At 36.6% G+C, this 19,573-nt stretch overlaps 1 protein-coding gene across 3 annotated transcripts in view; it reads right to left on the bottom strand.

Annotated features, from left to right (window-relative positions):
• Window positions 1–3,242: 3,242 nt before the first annotated feature.
• LOC113235767 (inositol polyphosphate 5-phosphatase K-like) overlaps window positions 3,243–19,573 on the bottom strand; it is a 30,272-nt gene continuing 13,941 nt past the window's right edge. Inside the window, exons 6-10 of one of the 3 annotated variants that reach the window (XM_026471659.1) lie at window positions 16,214–16,367; window positions 14,522–14,557; window positions 5,791–5,934; window positions 4,941–5,136; window positions 3,243–3,789 (exon numbers count right to left, since the gene is read on the bottom strand). In XM_026471659.1, coding sequence (XP_026327444.1) covers window positions 3,596–3,789; window positions 4,941–5,136; window positions 5,791–5,934; window positions 14,522–14,557; window positions 16,214–16,367 — 724 coding nt within the window. In that variant the 3' untranslated portion in view covers window positions 3,243–3,595. Of the gene's footprint in view, window positions 3,790–4,940; window positions 5,137–5,790; window positions 5,935–7,161; window positions 7,363–14,521; window positions 14,558–16,213; window positions 16,368–19,573 lie in introns of all 3 variants that reach the window. The other 2 variants (XM_026471658.1, XM_026471660.1) reach the window with 2 other exon arrangements.

Genomic DNA, 19,573 nt, shown 5'->3' with positions numbered 1-19,573 from the left:
TATTACAACAGAATCTTTCGGAAGCTATCAAGGGAAAAAAAATGTTTTTAGATAGAAATAGTTATTAATTATTTACGAAAAATGGTTGAATCATATTATTACTTTAACTGGAACAATTTTTTGTGTTATTAATCGGGAAAATAACAAAAAGTGGAAAAGTCCTTTTTGTAGCTTTTCCCCAAAATGCTGTTTTGAACTTCCAGTGCATTGGTTTGACACAGTAGTAAAGACGCTAGAAATTTAAAAACGAAGGTAAAAATTGATTGGCGTTATTTATGACTAACCATAAGTAACCCCATAATTTTTCTTGGATCACACTCAAATGCCTAGTTAGTAAAGTAGGATTTTCTGTTTTTTAACTACATAATATTCTATGTATTTACATTTTACCTAGTGTCAATTTTAGTACATAAATTAGGCATACTTTATATAGGAATTCGGTAGCAAGTGGTCGCTTTTCTTGTCTAACAAGCTATTCTGCGTATACTCTACATCTAAAATGCATAAAATTTGTAACAAACGTTTTATATACCTTCACCTTTATCAAAATTTATTACTCTATTAGGGCACTACAAAATTATTAACCACATTAGTGATCAAAGTGACAAATTTAGCAATATAATAATAAGGCCCGGGCCTTACTGGCTTCTACATTTTCTTAATTTCTATTCTATACTCCATATCGCTATTAAGGCCCTTTTACTATCAACCGGTTAAACCCCGGAGGTGTATTGCTCTGCTTGCGTATAGCCAACATCAAAACTGCCCTAACATGTTGTGATGATAACCATCGCACATGACTTCTTTAATATTGACAATCGTCTTCACAAACTCACAATTTTTTCGTAAATTCCACTTCCAAAATATCTACAAACAAACTCCAAAGTTTCTTACTCATTCTTCTTACGGGAATCTGGCTCAAGAATGAGTATTAGGGAATTAATAAAAGATAGTCAATTTGACAACTTCAAGTGGAATTTGCTTACCTACAAAATAAATGTATATTTAATTTTTTAATTTGATGTTGTTTGAGTAATTAGCATAATCGTAATTAGTGCAACGAGTATAATCTAGCAAATTACTAGGAATATGTCGGAAAACATGTACGATGTTTACGGTTTTTTTCTTTAGTGCAAGTCAGCGCAAGTACCACAGATAATACACAGCAGATAAGCAAAAGGGCTCTAAGACCTGCAAGATAGGAAAAGAGCTCTACCATTAGGTTTTTATTAATATTCGGCCTATTGTTGAAAAAACGTCTATCAGCCAGGAAGACTAAGAGCAATGGTGGTGCAGTAGATGATACATATATATATATTATTAGAGCAACACTATACAATAGAGAGCAAACGCTCTACAGTATAGCCATTTTCTCAATATCTCTCGACAATCTTCGGATTTCTGAATTTTCGCGAACACAAATTTCCATTAGACTTATAACATCCATTTATAATAATTTAAATTCAGAACTAAATTGTTGTTTTGTTTTGATTTCCATGTGTCCTATTCATCATCATCATCATCAGCGTAGCGCAGACCACTGCTGGACATAGGCCTCTCAAAACGCACGTCATTTGGCCCGGTCCTCAGTTTGTCGCAACCATCTGCCTTTCACAAATCGTCACTCCATCTGGCCAGAGGGCGTCCTACACTAAAGTAGGAGCTGGTGCCCGCGACTTCGTCTGCGTAGAATAAGTGCTTCCAGTGGCCTATTGTACTACATTAATTTTCATGCTTTTACGGGTTCTCCTTATAAACTTCATCCCCTATTTCACCCTCTTAAAGATTCATTTTTGTGACAAAAAGTCCTCTTAGGTACCTGATATCTCTATACTAAAATTCATCAACATTGGCTCGGTTTAGGCATGAAAACAAATAAACCGAGTTACTTTCAGAGATACTTTCGAATTTAATTATTAGTTTGGATGTGTTGTACATAGAGTTACAAAACTATTTCCCTTTTTATTATAACGTTAACCCCTTAACAACGTACCAAGCTAGTTAACAAAAATATGAACCGAATAAAATCTACATTTTACTACTACTAGCTACTCTTATTATACTTACAAGTCGATTATATGCGTCCGATCTGTATCGTGTGCAAAGGACAACTGTTAGAAGTTCGACAACAAACGAAACTTGAAAATTACCGAGAGATATTAAGAATAGTACTGTACGTTAATACTTTACAGTTTTAATAAGAAAGGCCATTCAAATACCCTACCATATCTTAATTATCTACACACAAGCATGTTTATAAAAGAATATCGTATACAGAAATGTATGAAATACTTTATTATTTATCAAAATAAAGGCAATGCTGTAACTGCTAGCATGCTTTAACAAAGTAAATGCCATAGCTATAATTAAATTTCAACTGTTGACGACCGGCACGAATGTAACTACATACAAATCCCTTTAGCTTATTCAGTTCGTACGTGCATTCATACGTGTCGATATTTAGGCAAAGGTGCCTTACAGCAAAATTTTAAGGTTTAATTTTGCGCTATGTAAATGTGTATCAATAACCGAGAATTGTACCTCAAAGGTCTATACAGTACGTTTACCTGTGGATTGACACATAACGCCCACTTTAGCATCAATTAATGAAACTTGCAATTTTTACGTAACAACGTTATATACATACTTCGATTCAGAATTTAAAGTACTATGTTGTGATGTAAATAATTGTAAATTGCGTCCATTAAAAACCCTCATACAACGTCTCATATGTGGAGGCTTATAGCATTGTGCGGGCTTTTAGTGTTGTAAACGACGATATCGCACACCGACTTCAAAAGGGTCACAAGTAAAAATCGTATTTTTTTATGGGCGCGTACAGCAAATTCGCTGTTTTACGTTAAAAAAAATACGGTATCGCTAGTCTGAAGCTCTATTGAAGACGACTATGCCTCTACCACGAGTTTACTGTGACAGTTAATAATAATAACGCACACACTCAACATAGCCCCGCACTAGGGTAACCCTGTGTCGCGGGTGCCATGGACACACACAGATAGACAATCACAAATTACATCCAAACTCACGGCAGAAATAAATGTAGGCGATATAAATATTTCTCCCGGCCCAGGAATCGAACCTGGGACCTCTGCGTGGCAGTACGGCATGGTAACCGTTCGGCCACGGAGCAGCAGGTCGCTAGCGGTAACTGTCACTGTAACCTCATGGTAGAGGCACTGATTACTGATTACATTTTACTTGCCACATTTACCATTTTCGAGTTGTATGATTGTTGAAGGTGTTGTGCGATATGTTTACACATCGTACAATAATCGCCGGAATTTGTTTGTAGAAAGTCTATAATAATTAATCAATTACACACATACCAAAGCTATTATTCTTTTATAATTTCAATTAGTACGCAGAACGAGTTTAAACTACACTATGTACTAACAATATCAAACTCCTGCCAATTTATAACATAGCCCTTATTAAAGAACCCAATAAAGCTATTACATTGTCAAAAGTAAATTAAAAACCAACCAAGCAAATATGAAAATACCAATTTGTGACTTAAAAACTACGAATCCTTCTTTCTATCGTTTGCCGGCGAGCCGGGCAGGTATCGCTTTAGTCAGTCAATGCTCAAATCGTTTGAGAAATGCCTGGACAGCTTACCAACGTCAAGGCCTGTGAAATCTGCGAATATGTCTGTAGTGGCCGTAGAGGACTTCCCTGGTGAAGTGCTACTGCCTGACGCTTGTTCGGATGATTCGATCGTTACTAACCGGTCTTCTGTACTGCTTACTTCAAACGGTTCGGAAATACCTGTACATAAATAAGCATTCATTCATTAGCTTTCAAAAAAAACGGCTACTGATTAGGCAATATGTGCTATACTAAAATTAATAATCTAGGATGATCCCTGTGACAGTTCATAAAAATTTACACAGTATAACCTTGTAACGACGTGCACTAATTTATATTTCATAAACTATTTTTATAAGACTCGCTTTTAAATAAATAATCTTTGTTTAAGTAAATGCATTACATTAAAGTAAAAATAACACCAAATCAACGTTTATTTGTGAGAAATAAGGGGAAAACCATTTTTTGTCTCAATAATTGATTAATTATTTACGACATCGTTACCTACTTCATTACACTGCATTTGCTAGAGATGAGGTATATTGATAAAAAGTTTTCGATAATTTAATGAATAAATGTGCGAGTATTCATTCGTAAAGTATGAATATTAATCATAGGCAATGGATTAACATCTCAGTGTTATTACTTTTTTGAGACGTATAAATTATTAATGACATGATATTTTTTTTATATTTCTAAAATATCTATTGAAATTTACAGTTACATCAACAGTCTCAGTATTCTACAATATGTATCACAGAGAGTGCGCGACGGAATTGCATTCACCATCATTTTATTATCATCGGGGACTAGATAGAGGCTAAGGTTCCAACACTATGTTGTTGATATACCCAAGATTTGCATGTTACGCTTCCACATGGAGTTTTCACTCCTAACGAGCTTGGACCTTTTCAAAGCCACCGACAGTTAATAGGCATTATAAAAAAGGTGTGTGCAGGCTCCATCGTCGACCTTATTGTCATTTTCCGTCAGGTGAGATGGAGGTCTAATGCGCCGTTATTTTAGCCATAAAAAAGGAAATTTACGTTACGAATTTGTGAGATTTCTTAACCACTATCGAAGTACTATAATAACATAAAAAACAATAAATTCAATACAAAAACTGTGTGTCTTCTCTAAACTTAAGGCCCTACACTACTAGCGTAGGGTACTGTAGTTAATCAAAGTAAGGACCTACTGATAGTTACTTTGATTGATGGAGAGTCCTAACTTGTGTACAAGTTTAACCCCCGCGACCTTAATTTGTTGAACCAACTAGTGTATAGTAACACATAATCCAGTATTAAATAACAAACACAAATGCTGCATACCTAAAACACTTCTAACATCGTTATTAGGCTGACTAAAGTAGATAAATCGGTAGAAGCCTGGTGTCCGCACGCCGCTACCCACAGGAAAGCTCAGAGTGATCGTGCGCGGCTGTCCCTCTGCTGCAGGCGCCTGAGGCACACTGACTTTTGCAAGGTACTCGTATGCTATATAGTCGTCTAAGCTGTGGAAATTTGCCTAAAAAAGGAATATTCATTAAAGTGTTGGTACTTCCAAAAAATTGTAACAGACTAGAGGCATCATCTGACGGCTGAATTAGAAATCAAATGGAGTAAACATTGAATGTTGTGTTCACCAATAATTGGCTTGTGTATCAGAATTATGTACACTTATTAGTCTTAATTTACTAAATATTTTAATATATATGCTGTTGGTGTATCTATCATAAATAAATAAATAAATCAACAGGCTATTTTACGAATATCCAACATCCATGGTTCAGAGCTGTTAAACAACTTAAAGTTGCTAGAGGCTTGGTTTCGGGTAAAACCAAACGTGGAATCCTTTTTTCGATACATGTGGGATCGTCGAAAATTAAACTATTGAACTGGTTAATTAGTTTATTTGTAAATGAAATTTGGAAGACAAACACGGAACAGAAAAAAAAAACACCTTACAGCTCGAACGTCGTCTATCTGAATGTCCTTTCATTTGCGCCAACCATTCACTCGTCAAGACATCTTCCAGTCATTCTATCCGCTCATTTACATCTATGATTCATTCACAATGTTACCATGCATTCCCACATACATTTTATACAACTTATTTATAGTAATAGGCTCAGAGTGTATACATTCATATATTGTATAGAGTATATACGAGTATACTTACATCATAAATGCCGATCCAATCGTTGGGGTTTATTTCGACATCAGGCGTTAATGTGCACTGTGTTCTGAAGTCGGCGTCTCCAATGTACCAAACCCCCATTATAGGCGCAAACTCTACGGTTTTCTCCGTGTAATTTGCGAATACCTGCCAAATAAATTGATACTAAATTTCTTCGTAATCACTTTTTTACTTCGAGTATTATGGACTTTATAATATAGACGTAAATTAATAATCCAATATGAAAACAGTATTTAAATTCGTTGAAAAATAAAATAGGTGAAATACAGAAATTAGATGTTATAAAGTATGCCCAGTACCTGTTTGTTTCGTCATAACCCTACTACATACGCCTACAAGCGATTTGTCGCTTACCACAGTTTTGCTAAAAAGGAATGGAACCTCCTCCTCCCCACTTACCACCCATTTTATTCATTATAAATGATACAAATATCTAACAATCCCAAAGAAATTTTAATTCATTCGATCTGGCTAGACTTGAACCAGCTGCATTTTCGCCTAAAGCGGGCTATCCATCTATCGCTCTCCCAACTGAGCTAGATAACGAATCTGCAGACCTTACTAATTTCTCTCATTATCATTAATACCTAGTAATTATTTACTTGTAGGGAGTAATTTCTGATAAAAACATGCGACATGCGAAGATAAGTATATTATAAAATACTTTGTTAACGTGCAACCAAATAGAAGTTTCAAAAATAATTTAATAATAACACAAACAAAGCTACAAAAATTGCCAAATAACACACACACACAGACCAGAATAACATAACGTGCACACACTCATAGCCCCGCAATAGGGCAACCCTGGATCGCGGGTGCCTTGGACACACACATAGACAACCACAAATTACACCCAAACTCACGAGAGATAAGAAATGTGAGGCACACAAATATTTCTCCCGGCCCGGGAATCGAACCCGGGACCTCTGCGTGGCAGTCCAGGATGGTAACCATTCGACCACAGAGGAAGTTTGGCAATTTTATAAAAAGCTTTTTTATAGTCCTCTATATAACTTCACATGTAAATGAAAAACGTTATTAAATATCTTTTTGTTATTAAGATATCACATATAAAGGCTGACAGGTTACTTTTGACCATAAATTTGTGATGCTAATAATAATAATAATAATAATAATAATAACGCACACACTCAACATAGCCCCGCACTAGGGAAACCCTGTGTCGCGGGTGCCATGGACACCCACGTAGACAACCACAAATTAGACCCAAACTCACGAGAGAAATAAATGTGAATGCTAAATTTCAATTCCGATACTAATTAAACAAAAATTTGTTTGCAAAAATTCCTGGTGGTTACCACACAACTAGTCAGCATTTAAGTACCTTACCTGTTCGTCTAATTGTGAGGGTTCTTCCTCGTTCACCATTGCAGCCATAGAGTCAACGCTTATGTTAGACGAATCCGGCACATCCGCAAACGCATATGACAATGCTTCGGCGGCCGGTGGAATAAGAGCACTTCGCATTCGTATAGGCGACATCACACTCATATTGTCGGCTACTACGGAGCGTGTGAAGCCGTGACGTATCTACCATGCAAGCATGCAATGTGTTAATTACAACAGTGTGACCATTAAAGCTGAAACACGCCTTAGATAGTTGCTGTATAAAAATCAGCAAGCTAACCTGTAAGACAAAACAATCCTATGGCATAGATATTTTTCAGCGTTGCGGTTGAAACCACATTTCATTTTATTTTTATTTTATAGATAAGGTACATCAACAGTAGTACATATACCCTTAGATAACAGTGTAATTTTACATTAGTATTGTACTTATTTGTCTATTTATTACAGACGTATAGAGCATTTAAGGTAATAAAATAATTATAAGCAACAAAAAGTAAAACAAAAAATTATAAAATTACTCCGGAAGCGATTCGAGAAAGTTATTTTTTAAAACATTACGGGAAGAACGAAAAATGTCTAATCTATATATATATATATATATATATATTTGGCTGTAAGTAGAACATAATCTAGGTAACCTAATAATATGTTCATATATATTATTTCAGGGTTTCCTTTTCTTCTGTAAATTAATGGAATAAAAAAGATCCAGCGTGCTGGGCAACTTACTATCCCTGGTTCAATAAGACGTCTTAAGAAATGCAAAATCCTAGAACTGGATGAACTTGTCTAAAAGTCCAACTACAAATGGCGAGATTCCAGCCACTCAGAAGCTCGAGATACAGCTATTCTCGCGCTTCTATGTCGCTTCTTGCGCAAGTCGCGCCTTGGCGTGCTAGCACTGCTGCTTGGGTGTTGACTCTACAACATGTAACTCATCTGTTCTTTTTTTTTTTATAAAATATAAGTGCACATTTGACCTCCATCTCACCTGATGGAAAGTGACGATGAAGTCGACGATGGAGCATGCACACCTAAATAATGCCTATTCAATCACGCCTTGAAAAGGCCTAAGTTATAAGGTTCAGGGAACAAGTCTGCAGGCAGGGAATTCCACTCCAAAGCCGTTCGCCATATAAACGTGGAAGCGTAACGCTTCGTGCGAATCTTTGGAATATCCACAACATAGGGGTGGAACCCATGCCTACGCCTAGTCCCCCGGTGATGGAAAGGGGAAGGCGGAGGAAGGGGAAATCGTGTAATTCCATCGCACACTTTCCGTGATATATCCTGCAAAATACCGATAAGCGGGCAACTGTACGGCGGTGTTCAAGGCTTTGCAGCTTCGCCTCCGCTAATTCCAAGACACCAATAAGCCTCTTGTCACGATTGTCAATTGAATCCAAAATGACCAGTTGATATGTAGCAGAGCCATCCCAAAGGTTGCAGCAGTACTCCATGCACGATCGGACGTGTGCTTGGTACAGCTGAAGCAACTGTCCCGGTGTAAAGCAACGCCTCACCCTGGAAAGGATGCGAAGCTTCCTTGCTGCATTTTGGCCATGAATTCAATGTATCTGCCGAAGTTCAAATTAGACGACAGGTCCATTCCAAGTAGGTGGAGGCAGTCGGCTATCGGTATGGATATATCACGAAAAGTCGGAGTCAGCTCGAAGGGACTCCGTTTTGTGGAGAATAGATACGCCTGAGATTTGGTAGCGTTAAATTTGACAAGATTGGCATCACTCAATCGGAGACTGCCTGGAGTGTCAAATTCAAACGGCTAACCATGGACTCTCTACAAGACTGGATTTCCTCTCCACTGACCCTTGCATTGGTCAAGTACATATCTACAACTGTGCTGTCATCAGTATACGCAAAGGTACCTGGAATTAACATATCATTGATATGCAGTAGAAAGAGAGTTGCAGACAGAACGGAACCCTGAGGAACTCTATCTTTATCTATCGCCATATGTTCGGAAGTGTAGACTTCTAAGACCACTCGAATCGAACGTTCACTCAAGAAATCCGAGATCCAATTGCAAAAGTCAGTGGGAAGCCCATAACAGGGAAGCTTACTTAAAAGGCTTGCGTGCCAGACCCTGTCAAAAGCTATAGCAATGTCCAAAGACACTGCAAGTGCTTCGCCTTGGTTTTCTATAGCCTCGCTCCATATGTGACAGGCATACAAAGAAGATCCCCAGTAGATCGCCCTCGTCGAAATCCATACTGGCGATCACTGAGGAGGTCGTTGTCTTCAAGGCACGACAGGAGACGGTTGTTGAGTACGCGTTCCAAGACCTTGCAGTATGGAAGTGACTAAGATAGGTCTATAGTTGGCAGGGTCAGCTCTGCTTCCCTTTTTCGGCACAGGTTGCACGTTTGCAAGCTTCCACAACCTGGGAACTACACCAGTCTCAAGTGACAGGCGGTACGGGCAAGATTATTGCAGGAATTCCATCTGGCCCGCTAGCTTTATTCACGTCTAGATTTCGCAGAGTTCTAAGTACTTCTTTTTGGCGTATGCGAACTGGCGCTATAGTGTAGCCAGTCTGAGGTAAAGTAGGTGGTAGGTTCCCTGCGGCATCCAGACGCGAACTCTCTGCAAAGAGTGAGGCAAAAAGATTCGCCTTCTCTTCCGGAGTATAAGCCAGCGAGCCATCCGGCCTCAGGAGAGGTGGCAGAGATTGGCGACAAAAGTCAGATTCGACCGCTTTGGCCAGGGACCAAAAGGATTTGCTGCCTTCTGGATAAGAGGCAAGATTAGCCCCTATGCTGCGCGCACAGTGGGGCCTCCACAACCACAGAGTAGCGGTCTGGATCAGTTGTTAACAGAAGGTCCAAACAATTAGCCGTATGAGACTCAACATCTGATATCCTGGTGTCCATAGCAATTAAGTTTTATTGAATGTCAGGATGTTTCACCAACATGATATCCAACTATTTTTTTGTGAAATTACTCCACTAGTTTGTCATTTACAAAAAAATCACTTCGATCCAGTAGTATTCGAACCAACGTCTCCCAGCAAACTGTGCCAGACGCTATGCCAAACTAAGCCACGGAACAAACCAACGGACCTCACCAATTTTTCCATTCGTTTGTGCAGATCTTTATTTTGGTTTTGGAACGACTTTTTTGCCGTAGCGCCATCTGCGAGAAATCTATGAAATTATATCATCTGTTCAAAGTTATTAGACTGATCACAAAATAACGTTGAACAAAATCTTGACCACAATTTCACCTGATGTTAAGTGACGACGTGGCTTGTAAAACAGTTCGTCTTTTTTTATTAAAAAATAAGTGCGCATTTGATACCGATAACGACGAAATCGACGATTTAGGTGTGCATACACCTAAATAATGCCTATTCATCTAGGGAATGCCACCTTACCTATTTCAACTGCCTAGCAGTAATGTGAGCATTACAGCGCTCCGGTTTTGAAGAATGTTGGTACAGTGCGGTTGATACAGGCATATCGGGCTAGTCAACTTACGTCTCAGGGTAACGGGCGCAGATGCAGTCCCCCTCATCGTTATGATTTAAATCTCGCGCACGACAAGGCGCACGACTTGTTCGTCCCGTCATTTAGTATCATAAAAAAGACGACTTTACGCGTTTGTCTAGTAAATGCCTATTCAAGTTATTTTCAAGAGAAATAGCCCTAAACAGTTTTCGTGGTTCAAATGGCAACATAACCGGAATATCAACACCACCAGGCCATGTATTGTCTTATGCGGTTGGCAGGTTAGCAACACTAGGGCATACATGGACGACGGCGCTTCATACTATAGATATTAGTCTAGTATACTATACTACCGTCCGCTAACTAAAACGCGGCTAAGTGACAAAATCATTTTGTATGATATCATAAAAAATCTTAACCCACGTTTAGAATATTGAAATTGTTTAATGATATTTCAGCTATGCATCGTTAGAGTAAGCTCCGATAAGTCGAACACGTATTTTAACTGTTATTAAAAAATACAATTTGTGCTCATCTTTTGCTATTTAACTGCCTCGGTGGCCGAACGGTTACCATGGCTGTCACGCAGAGGTCCTGGTTCGATTCCCAGGCCGGGAGAAGTATGTGTATGGCCTATATTTATTTTTCTCGTGAGTTTAGGTGTAATTTGTAGTTGTCTATGTGTGTGCCCATGGCACCCGCGACACAGGGTTCCCCTAATGCGGGGCTATGAGTGTGTTGCGTTTATTTTTTATTTTATTATTATTTAAAACAAATATTTGACCATTTGTCACTTAACCACATTTTAGTTAGTGGACAGCAGTATAGCATTCATGCATTAATAAAGCGCGCGTAGACAATGTAGTCCATATCTCAAGAAAAACAAATTGTACAATATTATTGTCTATAGTACCAACTTTGGAGCCATTCGAGTTTTACGGAAATTACCGATTGTAACCCGTTCTCCGTGCGAAACAATTAGGTACTGTCAAATACGTAATACTCGACCTAATAAAAATACAGTGTCACTTAGGAAGCTTCATTCGCATCATGCGTTTTTTATAATTTGAGTATTACTTATTTCAAGGTAATTGTTTCGCGCGGATGTCGGACGAAGTACGGGAAGACCCCGAGTCACGAGTCTCCCCGAGTCACAAGTCTCCACTAAGAAGAGTCTAGGTCATAGTCTAATCCAGTTGAAGACTTCACTAATTTCCCAAAGATTGTGAATCTTCTTTAGCGAGAGATATTGCTACTGAACCTTCACAAATGTACGAAGAAACTTAGAAATTAAAAATTTAAGTACAGCAAAAGATAAATGGTTTGACCTCGGCTCAAACACAGGGCGTGGGTTGAATCCGGGGTTGCACCTCTGGATTTCTCTCTGGAGTTTATGTGCGATAGAACAATGACGAAATTATTGTTAAAAGAATTCTTTAGCGTCTTCAAGCGGCATAATAAAGTTTAAATAAAATAAATTAATTAGACTTAGACAGGCCTTTAGTATAATTGGAAAAATTTATCTAAGTGCAGAACTAAAATCATATTTAAATTAAATTCAAATAACTAATTAGTATGTAAACGGACTGATATCTACAACTATCGTTGAGCTAACCATCAAAAATAGATTTTCAATACCTACCTATAGATAATTCACGTAATATCAAATGTACTGATTCGACTGATTTGAATAAAAGATTAACTACTGTATTCCAAACGAGAAAGTAGTAAAACTAAGAAAAAGTTCCCAATAACACGGATAGATGGCATGTTTCACAAAAAATATTTTATGCCAGAATTACCAGCGCATAGTATATATTAACTCAGTTTTCTCATAGCTTAACTTTGGACCATACCTTATAAAAAATATTTTCCTCTGAACTTTCGTCACGTCAAAAGCCCACGGCACCATTCAACTTATATTAACTCTGTTTAAGGCTTCTGTAATTTATTTTGCTATAATAATATACCGAATATATTTTATTGAGTAATTTAATATTATTATAACCTCCAAAACTTCATACACATATATGATTGAGGAATATCTTCAATTTCAGACTCCTCACAATAGTAAACCCAAAACCAAATTTTTTCAGGAATTTAAAGTCCATATTTTCACATATTTTTCATAAACATACGCATAAAAATTACGTCAACAAAAAATTATATGGGAGTTCGTCATTATTCTTTAATTTTAAAATTTACCATAACCTATTCGGTAAACGAAAACATCGTGAGGAAAGCTGCAAAGCAATTTAATTAGGTTTGTGAAGTTCTCAATCACACACATAGTCAATATTTGAAGTGACTTTATCTTTGTGCTACACTCGCTTATTTTCGTAAATCTCGAATGTCTCCATCGTATATACGCAAGCAACCAAATGTATACTGATGTCCGTGGGTTACACATTCTTGAATAACGAGCAAGAAAATAGGACTCAAAATTGACCGAGCATTACAATTCTTTCATATCTCACTTAAGTGAATTAACACTATTGACCTCGTGCTCTGTCACCGATAAAATTAACTCTGGGCTCCAACGTTGAATATTTGATACAAAACCAGCGCAATAGGTATCATTTTAGTACACTTTTAATTTACCCATCCACAGCTTTGCTTTCCATCAGGTTAGTGTGGGCAAACAGAAACTTATCTTAAATAAATAACAATATTTAATTTGAATTTTTCTCAAAACATCTTTACCATACAGTGTGTTGATTTGTATCCTCGCCACATTTAAGAAATTAATAATAGAAATAATGCTAAATCATCTAAAAGTTAAAAAAGTAAAGTTTTCCAAAATAGTCTCAAGTCATATGCACCACGCAAGGGCAGTGACCCCGCCACCCACATCACCGAGCGATACGTAATCTTTCTCGATCGCTTATTAACTTATTTTTTTCATTGATTATGTACTAGTATTGTTATAATTTACTATTTATTTACATTAATTAGAAAAGATGACTGAAAAAAGGTTTTTGTAACTTATATTTGGTACTTACCAACTTTAGGTCACATGAAAGTATTGCTAGAAGTACCTAGCTTCACAGCTGCAGAGATTCGCACGTGAGTTTCGTTTCAACATTAGACTCCACAACTTTGAAAGCAGAAACTTCGACACTCGTATCCTCCGCGTAAACCAAACGTATGAAATCATGCCATAAGAATAGACACGCACTTGTACTTGACGGATTACCATGGAGAATCTGGTGAACCTCGTAGCGATTCTTGTTTGCACTACTAACTCTTGTTTATATACCAAACCACATGGCATTTTGTGACAGACTAGAATAGAATGTATGTGGAATGTCAGCGTGACGTAGACGCAGTACGGGAAGCAAGGTCTACTGATCTACCAATCGCGCGCTCGATACGACACTCTCCCGCCGTCGCTACCCGTACCCCACCAGCAAATAGATCTAAAATGCGTTTCTTTCTGCGCATTTAAGGTCATTGTTCAAAATGTTTGCAAGTGTCGTGCAAGTCAATGACCTTTGCATCAAATTTGTTTAATGCAATGAAAAAAAAAATTAGATTTTACGATTTTTTTCGATTTATTTTTTTAGGATTGGGTTCAGTTTCGGATATAGAATGACCTCTGTAAATATGGCGAGAATGCAAATCAACACATTGTATAGAGATAATGTTGAGTTTAATAAATGTTCATATTATATTTGAATGCGCTGTTGTACCAACCAATTCTCAACGTATTCTTTTTCTATACATAGATATATATAACGTCCTTTTGCCATTGGGGTAGATTTTGTATTGGGGCAGAAGTCACAGCCGTTCACTTGCTACAATCCTTAACACATATTTTGTCCATAAGAGCTATGCATAGTAATCATGTTTGTGATTTTGTAAGTACGTACGTGGACTCCTACCGTAAATAGATTTGTGAATTTTGTCTGAAATGCAAGTAATATTTTATTCTTTTTATGTTTTATTTCAATATTAGTGAAAATAATATGACAAAATGTCAATAACCACCGGTACCTCTACTACGAGACTGCAAAGCTGACTGTCGCTAACGACCATAAAATAAGTGACAATTGTATATGGTAAATTGTACAACGCTCATGGCTGTCATAAGAAGAAGCAACATTTTTTATACAAATATTGGGTTGACCAAAAAGTACAACCGTTATGAAAGTAGAATGAAAAACATTTATAACAATGAATATCAAACTTTAATCAATTGTGTATTATATTATACCATCTTTTATGTATTTTTAGGATTCCCTTTCATAAAAATTACCGTCTTTACAGTACTTTTAAAATACAGTTTTGATGGTAAATAAGTCGAGTTCATTCAAAGAATTTTGTAAAAACCGAGACAAGTGAAAATCTGAAGGGGTTATGTCGGACAAATAAGATGGATGAGGTAACACATCCCTTTACTAGGGGTAAGGTAGGGGTTTTTATTTTTTTTTAGCTTTGTAAAGATATGTTTAACACAGCACTCGACTCGAACGCTAAGAACCCTTATAATGCAACGATTAGGATTAGGAGTGTTTCACATATTATACATAATTTGTTTCATGTAATTCGTTTTTTTATGACTTTCGTATGATAAAAGAACTTTTGAAGTATGATTACATGTGGCTCGATTACACGAAAGGTACGAAATAACGATATATTATACACATGTATATGTATGTAGCTAAAGAATAATAATTGTAACATGTAATGCCATACTACGAATATTGCTGAATGTATGTGGCCACACCTAACAGTATATAAATGCATAGATTACATCATACATGCTTTAGTTATCATGCTATTAAACTCCATCCACTTATAGCAAACATGTAAACAAAGTACAATTACTTTTGGACCCCAAAATGTACATAATGTACGTACCGAATTCTGAAATCAATTTTCGTATTATCTGTAAGCGAAATTAGTTCATTGAAATTCCCATATTAAAGTACTTTAAGTTAATATTAGCATTAACTTTGCCTTACATGTTTGCACATTTTCTACGCCTACGGCACAGGTGTCCAACTTTTATAGTGATCAAAACAAAATTATGTACAAAAAGGTTACAATAAAACATTTTAACTTTTCATAGAAATTTCCATTTTTAGTTACGAAATTTAAAATTGTCCTCCTGTATCTCAATACATCAAATACGACCCAAAATCAAGACTCCCATTGATCTATTAACATAAATATCCTCCTAAAAGTAAAACGATATCTTATCAAATGTCCAAATTTAGTAAAAAAATCTAAGATTTTGTGCACTTTAAATGTGGTCGATGTCGTAAAAGGCAGGGTTACTTAACCTGTCGTCCATGGACAGTGGTCCGTGTAATGAACTCCGTGGATCCTTGCGAGCCTACCTAACATAATAGCACAACAGCAACCGTCACACTAACTATTCATATGTAATTAAGTAAAGTTTAAACGCATACAATATAAGCTAGTAAAAGCTAAACCTGGTTTTTATATCTTTTCGGAAAGAATCCGTGGGCTAATAACATTTTGAAAGGGGTAGATGACTAGAAAAATGTCATGCGCTCAACAAATACTTTATAACACTGACAAAATTGAATTCTAACCTTAATGTTATACTGTGCAACCACAGGTTTGTGGTCACTGATGGTGTAATGTGGTATGTGTTGATACGATATCAAGTCCGCTCGTAGCGTTATGTTCTCGTAGTTGTTAGCAATAACCTTGTTCAGGATTCTGTCAGTCCAGGATGGTTTTCGCCTGAAAAAATGAGCCATGCAATTACACCGATTACCAATATTCCAAACTTCTCACGCGGTGGTTCCCAAAATGGTTTTTGTTGACCCCATGCGTCCATTCCAACCTACAAGGGGTTGGTGTCAACGAAAAAAATAGGGACATTGGAACCCTTAATGGGCAGGCCATGACCAAAATTTAGGCTTTCCATAAGTGGAATAATCCACGTTACACAGATTAGCAGGGTCGGTATCCCCACTTAAGTATCCAGTATTTGTACTAAGTGCTATACAAATAGTGGATATGGATGGAAATGAGGGCACCGACTGTACGTATGTTCAGTTAGATAACTTATTTTTATAAAGTTTCTCACTAGCATTGTGTCAGCTGTCAAACACACATTTGAAGTTGATGAATTTGTAAAACAATTCAATATTAGAAGGGGCAAGGGATCTATGCAAAACTGAAAAAATTGGCACGCGGTCTACCAGATAAAAAGTTTGTGAGCCAATTTTTTAAGTTATGGCGAGGTATTTTAACGCAAGTCTAGATTTTAGGAGGTGAGGTGAGGGGGGTCGCTCCCCGCACTCAGCGCACTGTAAATTTATAAGAATATAATAAGAACAGGCCGAGAAAATTTTACACAGATCCGACGTCGACAAGTGCCCGATGGCGTCTGACGGAGCAGCAGGCGGCGCTGTGTGTCGTAAAATTTTCGTCAGTCAGTCATTTTGGGATAAATGTGATTTTAGTACTAACAAGGCTTGTAAAAATTATGTACAAAGAAAGATATTTTATTCGAAAGTAATTCGTTTTAGTCTTTTATTTTAGCCCGTTTTCAGGATTTTATACAGGCTGTACATTTGAAAGTGAGACATACTTATAGAATACGTTATATTCCTGATTCTGAACCCAAAGAAATAATAAACTAATGAACTTAAACTTTACAAAAAAACTTTTTTTTTTATCGACTACTACTTGTGAACAACATTAGTTATCGATTATTGCTCCGACGCAGCGGCGGGCGGTGGCGTGGCTTTGTTCTCTGCCACGGCGGCGAAAAACAAAGCAATGATCGGGGGTGGGGGCGGTGGCGCATACGCGAAATTACAGAGACAGTGCACGCGCGACCTTGGTTTAACGAAGACACGTAAATTATTTGTACTTCCGCTCGCCCGATCGCCGCAAAATGGATATTTATTCTAACGTCGAATTGACTGAGATAGTCCGACTTTACGCAATAAGTGGTGATGGTGTGACGCAAGCTATTGAAATGTTCGGAGAAATATTCCCAAATCGGAGTTTACGCGGAGGAGGTGAACAGTGTCAAAGTGTTGCGTGAGAGAATTATCTCAGCATTTTATACAGTGAGACAAAATGTGCTTGTGTTGAAAAATTTAAAACAAAATTTACGATGCCGTGCCAGACTATGTATTGTGGAAAACGGTGGACATTTTGAACACTTGCTCCATACCGCGTAAGTGTAAATAAACTGTAAATAACTAAAAAAATCGATCATTGTAAATAACGTGATTTCACATTTTAAACTACGTTGAAAACCTCAATTCTTATTAATGTTAACTAGTTACCAAATCATAAACTTATCCTTTTTAGTGCGTAAAACATTTCGATGAGTTCAAGTAAAAAATAATTAACATAAGCTAGAACGTAATCATTTTGATAACAGCTATTTCCATCATAACATAAATGAGAAAGTGAGTAACTTAGTTTTTATTTTCTAGAGAAATGAGGTGCTTTGTCGGTCCTAAGTCCGCGAAAAAGTAGGAAGGGAGATGTGAAATCATTGTTGTTGTTGCTGTCTCACTCGGCGCTCGCTTAGTAGTAGGGAATACTATATTGCACTCGAAATCAAGCGTAAAGGGAATCGGTTTATTCCTATGTACACTCCACAACACATTTGTTGATTTATTTTTTGTTCTATCCCATATCATAATTTTATTTCAGTCTATGTTAAATTGTAACATGATTTACTATGACATGTATGAGTATGTCTCACTTTCAAATATACAACCTGTATAACCGGATAAAGCATCGTGTAACACATTAACACATTCTTTAGACAATATCTTCAGGTGTACCGTATATTTTTTGTAAGACCATTATTTAATAGTAAACACGTAAACTATTTTAAAACTAGCAAAACAGCTTTTTCCGATTCTCCTCAGGTGACTGGAGTAAAAGCCATCTAATCTAAACGTTAAAGTAAAGGCAAATCCTATTAAAAAATAAATAATTGAACTTCAGAAATTGAAACACAGAGAAAGATTTCGAAATTTCACTCCTAAATTCAGACTAACTTAGACGTTTAGACTTATTATCTCAAATCAGAACATTCTAAGTACTACTCTCAACGACAATGGTCATTCAACAAAAAAAACATCGACTTACAAATGTCGGTCTATTTATATTCATTAGAAGTTATAAATTCCGGATACAATGCAGATTTTTCCCACGTTCTTACAGGTGTTTCACGCAATACGTATAAGAGGTGTCTTAAAAAATCCTAACTAAATTTCAGTAGATGATCGTACATATTAATAAAAACCATAATTGTAAACAATATTATATATAAACAAAACACCACAAAATATCTGGGTTGGGTTGTTTTGTATGCACAACCCGACAAATGCTGAGTGGTGACCATTTTGGATCTCAATGTTTAATATTAAGATTTACTTTGTATTGCTAGTAGAGAACAAATAAATATTATTTTCTTTCTTTTCTTTCTTTCTTTCAAAAAGAAAATTATTATTCGCGAAAAAGCATTTTGTTTCCCGCGAAAGGGGAAAAGCACCCTATCGGACAGTTGCCTAATTTCGGATAATAGACTATCTCTTTTTTTTCTATAGTCATCTATTTTTTATTTCATTTTTAAAAAAATAAATATAAAGTGACACGACTGTAAAAAAAATCAGCTGACTAGTTTAGAAAATGGCAGAACAGTGAGACCACGTTACTTTTTCCGATACAAAATAATATATTATTCTATGAAAAAGTATTGTTTTCGCCGGGGTAAGTACAAATTATCGTTGCAAATGCTATATTTTATAAAGTCTAGCATCTAATAATACAAATACATAAATATTTTCAAACCGATAATGTTTACTCAGTTGTAGTGTGTAGTTTCTTTTAGATTTGTGAAATCTTAATATCGGATATCTATGCGAACCTAATATTGGATATCTGATATTAGGATACTTTTGTTTAAT

The sequence above is a fragment of the Hyposmocoma kahamanoa genome, unplaced genomic scaffold (assembly GCF_003589595.1).
Source record: "Hyposmocoma kahamanoa isolate Upper Pololo Valley unplaced genomic scaffold, ASM358959v1 88, whole genome shotgun sequence".
NCBI classification, from domain to species: Eukaryota; Metazoa; Arthropoda; class Insecta; order Lepidoptera; family Cosmopterigidae; genus Hyposmocoma; species Hyposmocoma kahamanoa.
The sequence above is the reverse complement of the archived record's forward strand: the minus strand, read 5'-3'. Positions and strand labels throughout refer to the sequence as shown.